A 19,764-nucleotide genomic window follows, 5' to 3' on the forward strand; every position below is an offset into this window, starting at 1 on the left:
TCCTAGTATATCCAAAACGTATTTCCTTTTATTATGATTTATTACGTTTGCATACCTAATGTGCACGATAATATTTGTTCACGCGTACCCATGGACATATTTATATGTCCGTATGCCCTGACGTAATAAACAGAGTATGGTTTAGAAAATGATTTCGTGATTTCATTTTACATATATATTATGTGACGCTAAGGTTAAAACATAAAATGACAAAAAAAATTGACCTGATATTTATCGTCAAAATTTTAATCTTTAATTTAGAAATGTAAGTATTATTTGATTTTTTGGCATGCCATGACGGAGGATAAAATATTTGCATTCCTACTTCCGTTTCCCTCTATTATAAATTTACGTTTGAAGCGTTTGTATGACCCAGAACAAATATGGCTACCTTTCAAGCAGGAACTGCTGTTGCTCCATCTTCGCAAGTGGAAATTAGCGTTGCTTGCAAGTATGTTTCTTCATTTGTTATGTTTGTCACAAAATAATACTCACTGAATGTCATCCAAAATGTTCATGATAATATCATTGTCAAGACGAAGCGTCTTTTAATAGAAGGTGGGCGAAAAGAACCTAAAGGGAGGGTGATCATGACTAATTGGGACGTCTAGATCTTCAGTCAATTATTTATTCGCAAAAGCCATGTGCATATCGCTGTTTGACTCTTTGTATATTCATTGGTTCGTTAATTAATTGTAATGTAGTAAAGTGTGTTCTTTTTCTCTTGTTTTGATCTGTATAAACCAGTGTAAACTGATAAACATTAACATGGATAAATACGTTTACATGACTGTTGATGTCGTAAAGATCTTGAATTGTGAAATAACCAAATGCATGTATTCATCCAGCTTATCAGGTTTCGACATAAATTGTTATCATTACCACCTTGAATTTTGGTACTCATCTAGTTTCATGAATTTGATATTTACATGTTGTAGACAAAAAATTTAAGTTAAATATTTCCGTATTGAGATAAAATATTGATTAAAACCGGTGCCAGATTGAATTGGGATTTGAATGCGATTTTCTTAACTCTGGAGGAATCTTCTGAGTAGTCAATTGACACAGTCACACACAGTTTAGCCAGAGTTTCCGCTGGTCATGTACAGGTAGGGCCAGACACCACATTACTATATATGTGAAAACTTGGAATTTGAATTCTCTGACATTGTTTGGTGTTGCTAAGATTTTTGTACAGATCAAATAAAATGGGTGTTACATAACACCTACCTTACAAATATGGATAAATGAGATATTTGTTAACCCCCAACATCCATCTGAAAGAATAGAGAAAAACATTTCTGTTAAGTGCCCATATAACTTATAAGAGAAACAAACCCAGGTCTTCTGTATGATAGTCTCTTGCTCTACCTCTTCAGTTATGAAGCTTGTGTTTGTCAGTGGAGTAAAAAAGACTTAGTTTTGACACCATATCTTCAAATTCCTCGAACTAACAATCTGTGGCACCTGTAGCTAATTGCCTAGCCAGAAATACCAGAAGCTTATGCCACCTTGCACCACATCCACGTTCTTAATAACATAATTTCTGTATTCTTCCGAATCAGTAAATTCTAATTGTAGATTTGCTTTTCAGAAACTTAAGAGACAAAGATGCCTTCTCGAAATCAGATCCCATTGTTGTTGTTTTCACAAAAGATGTCAGAACAAATTCATATTATGAGGTAAAGTAAAAATTAGAACTGTAAAATTAAATTTCAAACAAATATAATCGGCCTGACTTTACTGGGAGTATATACATGTATCTAAGATTGACAGATAATGAATTTGGTTAGAACTCAACATTTCATTTTTGTTGTAATAAGTATTTATATATACTATGTATATTTTGGCTTTTTAGCCCACCATCATCAGATGGTGGGATATTCAAATCGCCCTGCGTCCGTGGTCCGTCCCTCCGTCCGTAAACAATTCTTGTTATCGCTATTTCTCAGAAAGTACTGAAGGGATCTTTCTCAAATTTCATATATAGGTTCCCCTTGGTGCCTTGTTACGCATATTGCATTTTGAGACTAATCAGAAAACAACATGGCCGACAGGCAGCCATCTCGGATTTTGACAATTGAAAATTGTTATCGCTATTTCTCAGAAAGTACTGAAGGGATCTTTCTCAAATTTCATATGTAGGTTCCTCTTGGTGCCTAGTCATGCATATTGCATTTTGAGACTAATCAGAAAACAACATGGCCGACAGGCAGCCATCTTGGATTTTGACTTGACAATTGAAGTTTGTTATCGCTATTTCTCGGAAGGTAAAGAAGGGATCTTTCTGAAATTTCATATGTAGGTTCCCGTTAGTGCCTAGTTATGCATATTGCATTTTGAGACTAATCAGAAAACAACATAGCCGACAAGCAGCCATCTTGAATTTTGACAATTGAAGTTTGTTATCGCTATTTCTCAAAAAAAGTGCTGAAGGGATCTTTCTGAAATTTCATATATAGGTTCCCCTCTGTGCCTAGTTATGCATATTGCATTTTGAGACTAATCGGAAAACAACATGGCCGACAGGTAGCCATCTTGGATTTTGACAATTGAAGTTTGTTATCACTATTTCTAAGAAAGTGCTAAAGGGATCTTTTTCCAATTTCATATGTAAGTTTCCCTCAGTGCCTAGTTATGCATATTGCATTTTGAGACCAATCGGAAAACAACATGGCCGACAGGCAGCCATCTTGGATTTTGACAATTGAAGTTTGTTATCGCTATTTTTCAGAAAGTACTGATAGGATCTTTCTCAAACTTTTTTGTAAGTTCCCCTTGGTCTGTAGTTTTGCATATTGCATCTTGGGACCAATAGGAAAACAACATGGCCGACAGGTAGCCATCTTGGATTTTGACAATTGAAGTTTGTTATCGCTATTTATCAGAAATTGCTGAAAGGATCTTTCTGAATTTTCATTTGTAGGTTGCCGTCTGTGCCTAGTTAGGCATATTGGATTTTGAGACCAGTCAGAAAACAACCTGGCCAACAGGCAGCCATCTTGTATTTTGACAATTGAAGTTTGTTATCGCTATTTTACAGAAGGTACTGAAGGGATCTTTCTCAAATTTCATATGTAGGTTCCCCTTCGTCCCTGGTGTTGCATTTTGGGACCAATCCGAAAGCAACATGGCCGACAGACAGCCATTATCGCTAAATCTTAAATTTTATATATAGGTTCCCCTTGTTTGAAAAGTACTAGAGGGCTGTTTCTGAATTTACACAGATTAGTAAGACTTAGAGGAAGGGAAAAGTAGAGAAAAGATCAATCTGACATGGAACCTATAAAGAACATTCAATGGTGGGCGCCAAGATCCCTCTGGGATCTCTTGTATTTTAAATGACAAAATAAATTAAAATTTTTAATATTCATTTAATACAAAAAAATGTATAATTTTCAAAAAGTCTTTTCAATACATATTTTTTTTCAGCTTGGAAGAAGTGAAATGGTCAAGAATTGTCTTAATCCACAATTTGTTAAGAAATTCACCATGAATTACTTCTTTGAAGAAAGTCAAAAACTAAAATTTGAAGTGTAAGTATAATTTTTGTGATCTTTGTTTTCAAATCATTATAAATGTTGTATTATTTAATTTAGATATAATGTCTGTGAAAGTCAAAACAAAGTGTTTTCCAGGAAATGTCATCAAATTCCACTAAACTGAATCAGATTGCCATATATGTACATATATTTAATCATGATGACAATATTTGATTTTATATACTGGTAATAGATTTTCATCTTATTGTTAAATAATATTCTAATCATGAGGGGATAAGAATTAACACTGATTAGTATTAATCTCCTGTATTCCTATAACAATATTGTCATAATGATAAACATGAAGTCCTGTTATGTACAGGAAAAACATTTCTCTTATCCTTGAGAGAATTATTTCCAAAATTTTTTTGTCATAATGATAAACATGAAGTCCTGTTATGTACAGGAAAAACATTTCTCTTATCCTTGAGTGAATTATTTCCAAAATTTTACCGGTGTGAGATTTTCTTATCCCACCCTAGGTCGAGACAAGCTACACATGGTCTTTGCACGTTTTCAACAGGTGCATTTAGTCATGTCAACAATACCATGATGTCATGGTGACAATTCAATGATGTCATGGTGACAATTCAATCATGCCATGTCAATATTACCTTGCACTAACGTGGCGTCAATATTAGATACATAAGAAGTTTAACAGGGTAAGGGAAGAAGAATCATTCATCCCCATGGAAATGAGACAAAGGAATGTCTACTGTATTGTATGATGTGTATGTAATATTAAATGATTTTATTTCAGCTACGATGTTGATTCGCCAAGTCAAAGATTAGATGCACATGTAAGTATTTACTTTAATGCGACACTAGTGAAAGGAAAATGTACTCAGTCAGTGACTTTCTTACCCTAATTATACAGGGGCCTGTACCTTTTCCATTGGGAAAATATAGCCATGTCTTTTTAATTTCGGCAAAAATGTACTTTCTTCCAAGCTCAAAAATAATCATCAAGTCAATGATTTAATATCATTTTGATTATGGATAATATAGCTATGATCAATCAATTATAGCATTGGCTTGTGAAAACATTATGTGAAATGTATTATGATCAACATTTCTTCATATTTATTAACGTACAAGGAAACTATACAATTACTGATTGGGAAAATATGAACTAAAAATTGGGAAAATACAGCAAAATTTCTTTAGGGGAAGGGGTCTGTATTCAGCCCCAAATCTATGCCAAAAAATCACTATACTCACATATATAATTACATACAATGTACTGCACTGTTATAAACAAGGTACAGAAATCAGCATTTGCTGTAAAGTTAGTCCGGATATCCTCTCGCCTCAAGACCAGTCATTAGACATTTTGATGATTCCATATACATTCTGTACTGAAAAATTGTATTTAAAATGAACTCTTCTCTTTAATAAAATCTAATCCCAAGGACTTCCTTGGAAGACTCGAATGCACGCTGGGAGAAATTGTCAGTGCCCTTGGTGGGAAACTAGAAAAGCCGATGACGTAAGTATCAAATTAAAAGTGATATATGCAGATGCCAATTGCAAGCTAAGAGCGCTCTGAAATAGAGGGTCTCACCACCAAAATGATAAGATAAAAAATCATCTGAAGCATATTTTTCTTCCACATTATTGAATCAATATTACTTGGAATGCAGCAGCAAAGGTTTCCATTTTTACTTTATTCACTCTATCATTCACCTTTTTTTTTTCTAAAGTTCTCAAAGCATTGATTTGATATCTTCTTTTCACATTTAAACAAAGTTTATTACTGATAGCTACTGTATTGTATGTTGATTATTCTAAGAAGCCGTAGTTTATTGTTTTTTACGATTTATGATCCACTGGTCAGAGGATTTAACTGTTCTGTTTTATTTCAGAGGTTTGAAAGGAACTCCAGGACTGATTACAAGTATGTTGTTGTTTTTTTGTGTATAGTATGTAAATATGTATATCATGTGTATATAACAAGTATATAACTGTACAATGAATATATAATATGTATATAATATATAACATAGTAACACAATTGACGAAGGAAGACAACTTTTTGATTCGTGCCCTGACCTGGCCTCAAACTCACGATCTACGGCACCTAATCGCCTAGCCAGAAATACCCGAAGCTTATACGACTGTGCCACATCAGCATTCTTAAAAAGAACATTTCAATGGTGCAGTGATGGTCGGCTCGATACCCTGACGAGATCATTGTGGAAGTAATATGTATATAATATGTATATAATGTTTATAATATGTATATAGTATGTATTGTTAATGACTAAAAACCAGTCTCAAATACTTACCTGTGTTTTTATCTGTGCAGAGTTATAATTTCATAGACTTTGCATAGATGCATAAAAAGCATTTAATAATTGTCAGATTGTAATGAAATCTTTTTGTTATTTTGTATTTCAGTAAGAGCCGAAGAAATCAGTACCTGCAAGGTAAACTTATATAAAACACATTGATATCCATATTTTGTTTGATCAGTACCAATGTTTTCACACTGGAGTCCATCTAAATATCTAATATGGTATAAATTTGACAAGAGGACTACTAAAATAAAACTGGTACATTCTATAATTAATGAAATCTTTCTTGCTATAGCCAGTTCTTTGAAATTCAACTTTCCTTTTCATTAACACTATGCAAAGAGACACTGGGAAATATTTGTCTTTTCAAGAGACACTTGGAAATATTTCAGTCTTTTTAAGTCAGTACAGGTCTTTTTATTTCACATTTTACACAGATACTGTCAATTATGTCATTAATGATTGAAACATCTAACTCTAACACTGAATTTCATCATCCGAAAGTTTGTTGTTTCCTGGGCTTATCTCCTCGTGAACAGCCAAGGTCTTTTTGAGGTGGAGTCTTGTAGTAGTTGATCACTACCTCACTAAACAACAAATGAAATGCCTGGTGTATGTTGATACAGGGGATTTGGGTATAATGTCTTGACCAAGGATACAACCACAACAGCAAAAGATGAACAAGATAAAGAGGGGTTGTTTGTGTTATCTAAAATAAATAATGATAGTTGCCATTAAATTGAATGTGGACTTGCCCACCGTTTCCCCTGACCCCAACACCAAACAATTCCCACACTAAATATAAACCCTTTAGTTATTTTACAACAATTGGCTGCGAAACAAGCTCTAGACCAAGAGAAAGAGGTTGCGTTGGCCGAGTGGTTAAGGTGTCCCGACACTTTATCACTAGCTCTCCACCTCTGGGTTGCAAGTTCGAAACCCACGTGAGGCAATTGCCTGGTACTGACCGTAGGTCGCTGGTTTTTCTCTAGGTACTCCGGCTTTCCTCCACTTCCAAAACCAGGCACGTCCTTAAATTACCCTGGCTGTTAATAGGTTGTTAAAAAAAATGAACCAAACCAAAGTGTTTCTTAGAAAATCGTGATCATTGTTCATCCTGTGCTATTGTGGTTTTGTCCTTGGGCAAGATACTTAACCCAAATTGTTTTGGGTAACATGCAGCAGATATATGGTTTGAGGTAGTCACCAGCTACTACAAGGAGACTCAATCTGAAAATTACCCTAACTGATAAAGGGGTGATAAACTAAACAAATGAAATTTTTTGATAAAATTTAAACTGTTTTGGGTTCAAATGATATAAAATATAAAATGTAGTTTATTATAATGTATGAAGTTTACTATGAATGCCATTTCCTTATTATGTTAAATATTTATGCTAACACATGTTATTTGTCCTGCAATAAATCCTCTTCTAGCTGCTTTGATAAAAGTATGTCTTGGACCCTGGGCATATCACCGAGTTTGTATGGTATATTGGGTGGTCAAGTATCATAGTAGTAACACACTTGTCTTTCACCTAGCCGGCCAGAGTTTGATTCCTCGATCAGATGTGAAAAGGTATTTGGTCACCTGCCCGACCAGATAGGTTTTACATGGGTACTCCGGTTTTCTTCCTACAGTAAGACCACTCTTGTAATTGTTGACAGAGAAAGTTTGTAGATCCTCCCGCGGTGGCTGAGTGGTTAAGGTGTCCCGACACGTTAACACTAGCCCTCCACCTCTGGGTTGCGAGTTCAAAACCTACGTGGGGCAGTTGCCAGGTACTGACCATAGGCCGGTGGTTCTTCTCAGGGTACTCCGGCTTTCCTCCACCTCCAAAACCTGGCACGTCCTTAAATGACCCTGGCTGTTAATAGGACGTTAAACAAAAACAAACCAAACCCTGGGCATATCACCGAGTTTGTATGGTATATTGGGTGGTCGAGTAGCATAGTAGTAACACACTTGTCTTTGACCTAGCCGGCCAGGGTTTGATTCCTCGATCAGACGTGAAAAGGTCTTTGGTCACCTGCCCGACCAGATAGGTTTTCCCCTGGGTACTCCGGTTTTCTTCCTACAGTAAGAACCCTCTTGCGCTTCCATCCGGGCCAACAAGAGTGATTAATACGAGATAATATAACTTGTTTCGCAATTGTTGTAAAACAAATAAAGTTTACATGCAATATGGTATATACAAATGTATAAAGTGAATCAGTTTTATATGAACATAACTGGAGATTTGCGACATATATTTAGGACATGTTTTTAAACTCCTCAGGGGTGAGTCAGTATAGGAATAACGGATGTCTTGTCTTTCTGCAGGAAAGTGTAACGATGCATTTCTGTGCAACCCATCTTGATAAAAAAGATTTCCTCGGAAAATCCGACCCATTCCTCATATTCTACAGAGCCAATGAAGACAAAAGGTAAGTCTTTAATATCATAAAAAAAGTGTAGAGAATTGGTTTTTAGCTCACCTGGCCCGAAGGGCCGGTGAGCTTATGCCATGGTGCAGCGTCCGTCGTCCGGCGTCCGTCGTCCGTCAACTTTTTCTTTAAATTGCTACTAGTCCTAAAGTATTGAATGGATTTTCACCAAATTTGGTCAGGAACATCCTTGGGGGAAGGGGAACAGAGTTTGTATACAGTTTTACTCTGAACCCCACGGGGCCTGAGGGGCGGGGCCAAATAGGGGAAATAGGGTTAATCCTTTAAATCGCTACTAGTCATAAAGTTATGAATGAATTTGAACCAAATTTGGTCAGGAACATTCTTGGCAGAAGGTGAACAGAGTTTGTATAAATTTTTACTCTGAACCCCCAGGGGCCTGAGGGGCGGGGCCAAATAGGGAAAATAGGGTTACTCCTTTAAATCGCTACTAGTCATAAAGTTATGAATGAATTTGAACCAAATTTGGTCAGTAACATCCTTGGGGGAAGGGGAACAGAGTTTGTATAAATGTTTACTCTGAACCCCCAGGGGCCTGAGGGGCGGGGTCAAATAGGGGAAATAGGGTTACTCCTTTAAATCGCTACTAGTCATAAAGTTATGAATGAATTTGAACCAAATTTGGTCAGGAACATCCTTTGCAGAAGGGGAACAGTGTTTGTATAAATTTTTACTCTGAACCCCTAGGGACCTGAGGGGCGGGGCCAAATAGGGGAAATAGGGTTACTCCTTTAAATCGCTACTAGTCATAAAGTTAGTAATGAATTTGAACCAAATTTGGTCAGTGACATCCTTGGCAGAAAGGGAACAGAGTTTGTATAAATTTTTACTCTGAACCCCCAGGGGCCTGAGGGGCGGGGTCAAATAGGGGAAATAGGGTTACTCCTTTAAATCGCTACTAGTCATAAAGTTATGAATGAATTTGAACCAAATTTGGTCAGGAACATCCTTGGCAGAAGGGGAACAGAGTTTGTATAATTTTTTACTCTGAACCCCTAGGGACCTGAGGGGCGGGGCCAAATAGGGGAAATAGGGTAACTCCTTTAAATCGCTACTAGTCATAAAGTTAGTAATGAATTTGAACCAAATTTGGTCAGGAACATTCTTGGCAAAAGGTGAACAGAGTTTGTATAAATTTTTACTCTGAACCCCCAGGGGCCTGAGGGGCGGGGCCAAATAGGGGAAATAGGGTTAATCCTTTAAATCGCTACTAGTCATAAAGTTATGAATGAATTTGAACCAAATTCGGTCAGGAACATCCTTGGCAGAAAGGGAACAGAGTTTGTATAAATTTTTACTCTGAACCCCCAGGGGCCTGAGGGGCGGGGCCAAATAGGGGAAATAGGGTTAATCCTTTAAATTGCTACTCGTCATAAAGTTATGAATGAATTTGAACCAAATTTGGTCAGGAACATCCTTGGAAGAAGGGGAACAGAGTTTGTATAAATTTGTACTCTGAACCCCCAGGGACCTGAGGGGCGGGGCCAAATAGGGGAAATAGGGTTACTCCTTTAAATCGCTACTAGTCATAAAGTTATTTATGAATTTGAACCAAATTTGGTCAGGAACATCCTTGGTAGAAGGGGAACATCGTTTGTATAAATTTTTACTCTGAACCCCCAGGGGCCTGAGGGGCGGGGCCAAATAGGGGAAATAGGGTTAATCCTTTAAATCGCTACTAGTCATAAAGTTATGAATGAATTTGAAAGAAATTTGGTCAGGAACATTCTTGACAGAAGGGGAACATAGTTTGTATAAATTTTTACTCTGAACCCCAGGGGCCTGAGGGGCTGGGCCAAATAGGGGAAATAGGGTTAATCCTTTAAATCGCCACTAGTCATAAAGTTATTAATGAATTTGAACCAAATTTGGTCAGGAACATCCTTTGGGGAAGAGGAACAGAGTGTTTAAATCTTTATTCTCAACCCCCAGGGGCCTGAGGGGCGGGGCCAAATAGGGGAAATAGGGTTACATCTTTAAATCGCTACTAGTCCTAAAGTATTGAATAGCTTTTCACCAAATTTGGTCAGGAACATCCTTGAGGGGAGGGGGAACAGAGTTTATATGAATTTTTACTCTGTACCCCTAGGGGCCTAAGGGGCGGGGCCAAGTAGGGGAAATAGAGATTAGTTTTTTAATTGCTACTAGTCATAAAGTTTTAAATGGATTTTAACCAAATATGGTCAGGAATATTCATTGGAGAAGGGGAACCGAGTTGGTATAAATTTTTACTCTGAATCCCCAGGGGACTGAGGAGTGGGGTCCGATAGGGAAAATGGGGGTTAATCCTTTAAATCGCTATTAATTATTAAGTTTCGAATGGATTTTAACTAAATTTTATCAGGAACATCGAGAGAGGAAGGGGGGAAAGAGTTTGTGTAAATATTGAGGGGCCTGAGGGGCGGGGCCAAATAGGGGAAATAGAGATTAGTCTTTAAATTGCTATTTGCCATAAAGTTTTAAATGGATTTTAACCAAATTTGATCAAGAGCATCCTTAGGAGAAGGGGAACCGAGTTTGGATACATTTTTACTCTGTACCCTCAGGGGCCTGAGGGGCGGGGCCAAATAGGGAAATAGGGGTTTATCCTTTAAATCGCTATTATTCATAAAGTTATGAATGGATTTGAACCAAATTTGGTCTGGAATATTCTTAGGGGAAGGGGGAAAGAGAGTTTATATAAATATTGACTCTGACCCCGAAGGGGCCTGAAGGGAGGGGCCAAATAGGGGAAATAGAGATTTGAGTTTTAAATGGATTTGAACCCAATTTGGTCAGAAACATCCGTGGTGATGGGGGAACAGATTTTGCATAAATGGTTACTGTGACCCTCAATCCCATAACTATGTATAGAAACGCTGGGCATTAAGGGATAAACACAATTCTTATGTAAACATAGGCCAAAGGGTTTTCCCCACCCTAAGGGACTTAGTTTCTTTAAACACCATTATGTTGTAAAAATAATCCATATGGTCTTTCAGAGAGTACATTTTTGTATAATGTATTAACAAATTGAACATGAACATTATTTTGACATTTGGTCAAATCCAACCAGGTGAGCGATACAGGCCCTATGGGCCTCTTGTTTTTATGTGATTTGAAATCTCAACTAATGGCTGAGATCCCAGACTTGAGCAAATTTCAAATACAGTCTCATCAATTTTCAATTGAATTCACCTTTTGAACTTCAATTCTGGAAAAATGAAAGCTTTCTTACCTTATCTGTAGCTGAGGCATTCACAAAATCATTTTTTGATTTTTTTTGTTTCATTTTGTTTGTCTTAAAATAAATTGAGATTATAATTCTTGGTTGTCTGTATTATTTTCGGGGGAAAAAAGTCTTAAGTGAACGATATTCTCATTTTTTAGTTATACAACAGTTCATAAGACAGAGGTCATCAAAAACACTCTCAACCCGACCTGGCGGCCATTTATGATCACGGCGAGAGCGTTATGTAATGGAGATTATGACAGGTGAGTTATATACTTAAATTATCTATATAGAATATTTCACAATTTGGCTTGGGCCATAATATTGAAGATGATGCATGTTAGAGCTCAAGATTGATTTGTCTCAGTTGAAGGCTGATATTTTTTAACAAAATTAGATGAATGTTAACTTTTTTTATTTCCATTGTTTAGTTGACATAATTAGCTCCTTTGTTAGCCCCTGTTAGTCTGGGTTGCGAGTTCGAAACCTACGTGGGGCAGTTGCCAGGTACTGACCGTAGGCCGGTGGTTTTTCTCTCGGGTACTCCGGCTTTCCTCCACCTCCGAAACCTGACACTTCCTTAAATGACCCTGGCTGTTAATAGGACGTTAAGCAAAAACAAACCAAACCAAAAGCCCCCTACCACTGATACTGGTGGAGTTGTAGGTTTCCTCTCCATCCGTCCATCTTGTACATTCGTATGCGTAATGCCAAAGTATGTTACTTCACTAACGGCTTCATTCCTTGCCGGAAAGGGGACATGTATTTACCTTAGCAATACCCAATTTTGTGCTGAGTGTGACAGACAAACTGGATGAGACAGAAGAATCTAGTACTCAGGGATTTTCCTACACATTTTCAACTGGGTCCGGCAGGGTCCATTGAATTTGGAATTTCTACAAAAAAAAAATGTGACATTGGGAAAAACAAAAAATAGTGAAATTCATACGAATTTATGAAAATGAATATTGCCTTTATATTATTTTTGATTTCATTTTGTTATCTGTAGCTGGGTTTTTTCAAAATTACCTTAATATAGGTCATTGTATATAAAACATACTTCATCATTCAAAAGTGACTTCAGAACTAACTGAGAATTTTTTATTGGCAAATTGGTAATTTTTACAAGGGTTTTTTAGGGGAATGGGTCTTTTTAACAAACCCTGTTTCTATTGTAGGAAAATCTCTGGTACTAGATAGTGTGTGGGATTTTCCTGTCTTGTTGTCTGTGAGAATACTACTCACTTAGAAATATATTTCAAAATCTGTAAAAGAAAAAAAAAAAAATGTGGACATATTGAAATGCCTCAAACCTGTAATTGGTTCAGCAGAATTATCTGAACATCAATTGATTTACCTCAACAACTGTTATTAATGAGTATCTATAAATGTAGAATTTATGATTAAATAAATTCAGTTATTTAATGTCAAGTGTGACAATAATTTTTGGACTTTGATAAATTACCTGTTAGACGACAGGAGTATAAGATTCTATTTATCACATTTCCATAGGAGAAAATAAGTAAAAACTCATATTAATTGATGGGTAAATTTTGACTCGAGACTATCTGATAATACCATTGTGATGTTAGTCTGTGCTGTGATAAGATAAGTTATGAAATTGCATGTCCAATCATCGGCATATTTGTGGTTCGGACATGCAGCCTTCTCCTGTACTGTATATAGAAGTTATGGTCGTCTCAGTGGTCAGATGCTGAGCTGTGGATCTAAGGGTGCTAGTTCAAGCCCTAGCTTGCATCAGTTCTGTATTGAATCATTGAACAAGATACTTTACTCGGTCATGTTCCAGTAGAATCCGGTCTAAATGAGTACATAGTAGGGCAGTGCATGAAATGTCAAGTGCTGAGTTACCAATCTGGTAGTATGCTCCCCATGGAGTTCAGAAGAAAGATATTTGCTGGTTCATTGTAGCTAAAGGCCCAGTAACCACTTATAAGAATTTGTAAATCACTTTCAGACAGATATATTGCTATGATATAGTGGTATATAAGAACTTAAAATTAATTACATACATTTAAATGTAATAGACTTAACAAAATAATTTTCAAAACCTGCCGTAGAAAAAACTTATCAAGACTTGGTAATATACCTGGAAATTATATCAGGTAATTGAAATGTTATTGTTGTGAGTCTACCAAATAAACTTTGTGATAGCTGTTTAACAAGTGCATCTATTTCATGTCCTAAGGGCTATCAAAGTGGAATGTTATGACTGGGATGGTGACGGAGGGTAAGCGACATTTACAATTATAGTATTTACAGGAAAATAAGATTTATCCAACGAAATAAATGTATACTTTTATCCTGTTGATAACTTTCATATATATTGCCTTATTGAAATTATATTAATTCTTTACTTGAGAATTTGAAAAAGCAGCAAATAAAATACATTTAATCTTTAATAAGAAATTTTAGATAAAAGGTAGAAACGTATTTAAAACTCGGATTAATTATGAAAAAATAGAAAAATATGTTAGAATTTAAGATAAGCATGAAAATGAAAAATAAGCATAAATGTTTTTTTAATCAAAACTAAAAAGCAAATTAATTATTTTAATTTCTTTAATGTTTTAAATTTCTTCAAAATGCTTCCAGGTTTGTGAGAAGAGGTTGAAGTATTTTTCTAACAAAGATTATATAATGAGTCATTGACCTCTAGCTGTAACAATAGTAGAATGACTTTTAGAATACATTTAATCTTGAATAAAAAAATAATCATAAAAAAATGACAATGTTTTAAATACAATATTCAAATCAGATGTAAAAATTTAACTGAATGTAAAATTGAAAATAAATCAAAGCTTGCTTGAAATGTTAAAAACTTTTTTTTTAATAAAGAATATGATGTTTGATGTAATGAACTTCAATTGTAACAAAAGTTGTGTTCCTGTATAGCAGTCATGACCTTATTGGCGAGTTTACCACCAACCTGAGGGAGATGACTCGGGGAGGAACCTCTGGCAGTTTCCAGGTAAAAGATCAGTTCATATAGAATCAGCACTTAATGTATACAATCTGAAATAGATGTTAATATGTTGTTAGATATTTATAATGACTAATCGTGGACAAAATCACCTAGCATCAATATTGACAAAAAAAGGACAGGCTACACATATTTAAGTATTTGTAACTCTTCTTTTCTTAGTTTATGAAGTTACTAAATGTCTTGACATCCTGAGCATCCTTAACAATGAAAATGATCTTATTTGGTTCAATTTCACGACTGACTCTCTCCTTGGTAAATCACATATTACATTGAATTGAAGGTCCTCTGCATGGTATTGTGTAGCATAGATGAAGTTTGATAGATTGTGTTTAGATAAAAAGTAAGAGACATGTCTTTCCACTTCTGTTTGTAAAGCCATTCACCAGAGAGGTATGTATTGCACCTGTATTAGTCAGCTGGTTCTATTTTTTTAAGTTCATGTTATAGCAATTTGAAGATTTATTTATAAAGTTTCAGGTAAACCTTGACATTACAAAAAAATAAATGTAATGTTAGTTTAGCTTGGCATATACAATGTATATGTTATAAATCTGATACCTATGCTAATTAGTCCTTCACTGGGACCAGGGGGGACTAGAGTATTGTGTTGTGTCACTCTGACCTACATTTTGACCTTTGACCTACATCGAAGAAGAAGTCTGTCCAGGCTCTTCTCTCTCCTACACTGCTAGTCTCAGTACTAGATCTTTATATTTGGGGATATGGATTCACCTTGGTGAGGTGCTGTGCCTTGTAGCAAAAGTAGGTCAAACCTACATTTTGACCTTTAGCCTATATAAAAGAGAAAGTGTGTCCCAGCTCCATCTCCTGAACTGCTAGTCACTAATTCATCATACTCAAAAGATTTCAAGATTTCAAGATTTTTTATTTCACTCTGACACAATTAAGTGTGTAACAAAGGGTCAGACAATACATAACAATTGCATAACATGGCAACGAGAGCTGATGAACACATGGAGAGATCCAACAGGCTGTAATGAAATGATGGCATTATCATATACACAAGTAATACATTTTTTTTTTATCTTAATTATTTTTTAGAATTGTTTATAATTTTGCAAGAAATATGCTTATCCTAATCTTACGATACATATTGAAAACACTCCTGTCATTTTGTTTACTTTTGGATTTGTATACCAGGTAATAATATTTCGGTACAAATGTTTCCCTTATCTAACACATAGATTCTTTTTTACATTTAAACAAATAATGATATTCATCTCCTACTTCATGGTCATACATTTTCTTTCATCGTGGGGGATTCCTATCCAACGGCCAGTTTCCATAGGCAAAGGGAAGTCAGACGTACTCAAGTATGGGCAGCTTGTTATGCACAAAATCAGATGTTAATAATGTGTTGATGCTCCCTGTTAATATACATATGTCATAATGCTTTTACCTAGGACAAGTATGTAGATGTTCTGTTTTTGGTACAGAAGTATGAAAAGTTTGTACAGTAGAAATACTGGAAAAGTTTAGTTTATTTTACATACCCTGAGAAAAATATGCATGTTTTGTAGCTTTAGGCAATGCTTGTATTGTAGCTTTGTTTTAAACAGATGTTTTATGCAGATTTTTTTAAAGACTAAGGGTAATCTTCCTTATTTCGATTCAGCAAAGCTTCAGATATCTTATGGCTTGTGTATGAAAGAAGAACAGGTGTTTGGAGTTATGATAAAAGAATCAAATTGTATAGATGATGACTGATATATAAAAAAAAATCAACAAATGTGTCATCAAATTATATAAATAATGACCTATGTCAAAAATATACATTATTGGCATCAAATCATTTACATATAAATAAGGATTTATTTTAAAAAGTCAACAAAATTGACATCAAATTATATAAATAATAAGTAAACTTAGATTAAAAAAAAATCAAGCAAAATTGTCATAAAGTAAAGTGAATAATGACTTATAGTTATATTGAAAAATAAACAAAATTGGCTTCGGATCATATAAATAATGACTGATATATTTTTGCTATTGCCACAAATAGTTTCAATACCTTCATTAGATTTCTTATGATAGCACAATGTTATGATCAGTTGTAACGTAGAAGGGTGTGATTGTGTAACAGTTATAATGAGTTTGAACTATATCAGGATGGATGTTGAACTGTAGTAGAAAGATACTCTAATCTGTGAGAAAACATCTTTTACATGTTCATTTTATTTTTTTAATTTTATTCAGAGATTTGTTCTAAGCTTGTCGTTATAATGGTGCAGGACTGCATGCTTGTGTCAGGCAATTATCCACTGTATATATATATTGCGTGTGAAGCCCCTGTCACAAGTTATAGCATGTAGCAAGTTCTTATGAGTTTGTTTTAAAATATTTTCAATACAAAGGCGATCTTTTCAATACAAAGGCGATATTTTCAATACAAAGGCGATATTTTCAATACAAAGGCGTACTTTCCAAGTTTCAAATTTTTCAGTTTCTTTAACTTACCTGAGATGTCTATATGATTTGAGCATGCTGTATGTAACACTATTTTCCCTACCGCAAATAGCTGATTATGCAGTTTGCATGCAGAACATATTCCAGAGTTTGTTCAGCATGCATGTTCTGTGCCACAAGAATACTATACATTCAATATATGTATGCAGTGTATACCTCATGAAGGGAGATATACTGGGCCATACTATGTGCATGCTTGCATCCCTAACACTTGCACAAAACCATTAAGATGCATATGAGTTACATATTGTATGTATGATTGTATAAGAAATAAAAGTCAATCTGTAGCACATTGGGAATGAGGTTACACAAATGTATGGCAGGGCCCCACTATCGGTATCAAATTTAAAATCATGAAAAATTTTGCTCTTCAATTGCATTAAATGGTCTGTGATATCATCATCCTTTGTCAAAAGATGATATCTTTGTTTCAGATATTGATGATTGTGAATGTTCGGTACAAATGTACTTTATAGATTACGTTCTTGCCAGTAAATTTAAGTCGGATTTACAGATTACTCAGGTGTCAGTCAAATCAGGTTTCCAGGTAGTATAGGAAATTCTTAAATTCAGAAACCAAAATAATTTAAGATGGGTCTCCACATATTTGCTTTTATGTTGTAAAAAATTGTTTTATCTGCAGATAAATTCAGGCGTCAGTAAATTAAGGTTTCCAGAGAGTAACAGTAAATTCAGGAGTTGGTAAATTCAAGCTCCCAGACAGTAATGGAGTTAATTCAGTTGTAACATCAGTATACCGGTAACAACATTTTCTTTACATTTTAGGTCATCAATCCAAAAAAGAAAGCAAAGAAGAAAAATTATAAAAATTCAGGACAGGTGAGTAATTATATTTTTATTTCCTTTTCCTAAATTTAGATTGTAAGCTTTTGCTTCTTCAGGCCAATTGTATCTCTTGATATGATTACTTAATAAACTTTAAATAATTTGTATATAACGAACATAAAATGTGCAATTCATATTCTGACAGGTAACACTGACGAGCTGTAAGATAGAGATTCATCCATCATTCCTGGATTATGTTAAAGGAGGGTAAGTGTTTGTGTTGGTCCAGTGGCTGGACTACATAAAGGAGAGTCAGTGTTTATGTGGGTCCAGTGGCTGGACTACATAAAGGAGGGTCAGGGTTTGTGTGGGTCCAGTGGCTGGACAACATAAAGGAGGGTCAGTGTTTGTGTGGGTCCAGTGGCTGGACTACATAAAGGAGGGTCAGTGTTTGTGTATGTCCAGTGGCTGGACTACATAAAGGAGGGTAAGTGTTTATGTTGGTCCAGTGGCTGGACTACATAAAGGAGGGTCAGTGTTTATGTGGGTCCAGTGGCTGGACTACATAAAGGAGGGTAAGAGTTTGTGTATGTCCAGTGGCTGGACTACATAAAGGAGGGTAAGTGTTTGTGTGGGTCCAGTGGCTGGACTACATAAAGGAGGGTCAGGGTTTGTGTTGGTCCAGTGGCTGGACTACATAAAGGAGGGTCAGTGTTTATGTGGGTCCAGTGGCTGGACTACATAAAGGAGGGTCAGTGTTTGTGTGGGTCCAGTGGCTGGACTACATAAAGGAGGGTAAGTGTTTGTGTGGGTCCAGTGGCTGGACTACATAAAGGAGGGTCAGTGTTTGTGTGGGTCCAGTGGCTGGACTACATAAAGGAGGGTCAGGGTTTGTGTGGGTCCAGTGGCTGGACTACATAAAGGAGGGTCAGAGTTTGTGTGGGTCCAGTGGCTGGGCTACATAAAGGAGGGTAAGTGTCTGTGTGGGTCAAGTGGCTGGACTACATAAAAGAGGGTCACTGTTTGTGTGGGTCCATTGGCTGATTGATGTACATATCTTTTAAGCATCACTGGTTATATATTATGTTATTGATAACATTTTTTGCTGGTGGTATTAAATCTCCACAAAAGGGGGTAGGGGAGGGGTTTGGGGCAGGGTATATTGAAGCATGATGCCACTCTGTCCATTTGTAGATCAAGAGACTTTGTCCAAAATAATACTCCTAACTCTCTCAACCTACTTTTACACATGATCAGCACCTGTGAGTTATTCCCCGTCAATAATTTCCTTATTTAAATTTTAATATGGGAGCAGTGGTATTAAGTTAGTATATGGAGTTACATTTCTGGTCTGTGAAGATGTTTATATTGTCACATCCGTTGTTTAATAATTGTCACCTCCGTTGTTTAATAATTGTTACCTCCGTTGTTCAATAATTGTCACCTGTGTTGTTCAATAATTGTCACCTCTGTTGTTCAATAATTGTCACCTCTGTTGTTCAATAATTGTCACCTCTGTTGTTCAATAATTGTCACCTCTGTTGTTCAATAATTGTTACCTCTGTTGTTCAATAATTGTTACCTCTGCTGTATAATAATTGTCACCTCTGCTGTATAATATTTGTCACCTCTGCTGTATAATAATTGTCACCTCTGCTGTATAATAATATACATTTTATATTCCAGAACACAACTCAACTTCACAGTAGCTATAGATTTCACAGCATCAAATGGAAACCCTTCGTCTCCCACATCACTTCACTACAACAGCCCCTACCAGCCTAACCAGTACGGGTCAGCCATACAGGCAGTCGGCGAGATTATACAGGACTACGACAGGTAAAGTTTATACACCTTTACCAGGTAATGTAGGTCAATGATACAGATAGATATTATACAGGACTATGACAGGTAAAGTTTGCACACCTTTACCAGGTAATGTAGGTCAATGATACAGATAGATATTATACAGGACTATGACAGGTA

General features: G+C 35.9%; 1 protein-coding gene across 5 annotated transcripts in view; it reads left to right on the forward strand.

The window, feature by feature from the left end:
* Positions 1-375: 375 nt before the first annotated feature.
* The window catches only part of LOC117330868 (copine-8-like), a 28,341-nt gene continuing 8,952 nt past the window's right edge, over positions 376-19,764 (forward strand). For 2 of the 5 annotated variants that reach the window (XM_033889408.1, XM_033889412.1), the window contains exons 1-15: positions 376-451; positions 1,595-1,682; positions 3,433-3,536; positions 4,303-4,342; positions 4,955-5,031; positions 5,408-5,439; positions 5,943-5,971; positions 8,163-8,266; positions 11,657-11,761; positions 13,708-13,749; positions 14,415-14,490; positions 14,881-14,895; positions 17,779-17,832; positions 17,984-18,045; positions 19,465-19,617. In XM_033889408.1, the coding sequence (XP_033745299.1) occupies positions 384-451; positions 1,595-1,682; positions 3,433-3,536; positions 4,303-4,342; positions 4,955-5,031; positions 5,408-5,439; positions 5,943-5,971; positions 8,163-8,266; positions 11,657-11,761; positions 13,708-13,749; positions 14,415-14,490; positions 14,881-14,895; positions 17,779-17,832; positions 17,984-18,045; positions 19,465-19,617 (1,049 nt within the window). In that variant the 5' untranslated portion in view covers positions 376-383. The remainder of the gene's footprint in view (positions 452-1,594; positions 1,683-3,432; positions 3,537-4,302; positions 4,343-4,954; positions 5,032-5,407; positions 5,440-5,942; positions 5,972-8,162; positions 8,267-11,656; positions 11,762-13,707; positions 13,750-14,414; positions 14,491-14,880; positions 14,896-17,778; positions 17,833-17,983; positions 18,046-19,464; positions 19,618-19,764) is intronic. The other 3 variants (XM_033889409.1, XM_033889410.1, XM_033889411.1) reach the window with 3 other exon arrangements.

The sequence above is a fragment of the Pecten maximus genome, chromosome 7, assembly GCF_902652985.1.
Source record: "Pecten maximus chromosome 7, xPecMax1.1, whole genome shotgun sequence".
Classification (NCBI taxonomy): Eukaryota; Metazoa; Mollusca; class Bivalvia; order Pectinida; family Pectinidae; genus Pecten; species Pecten maximus.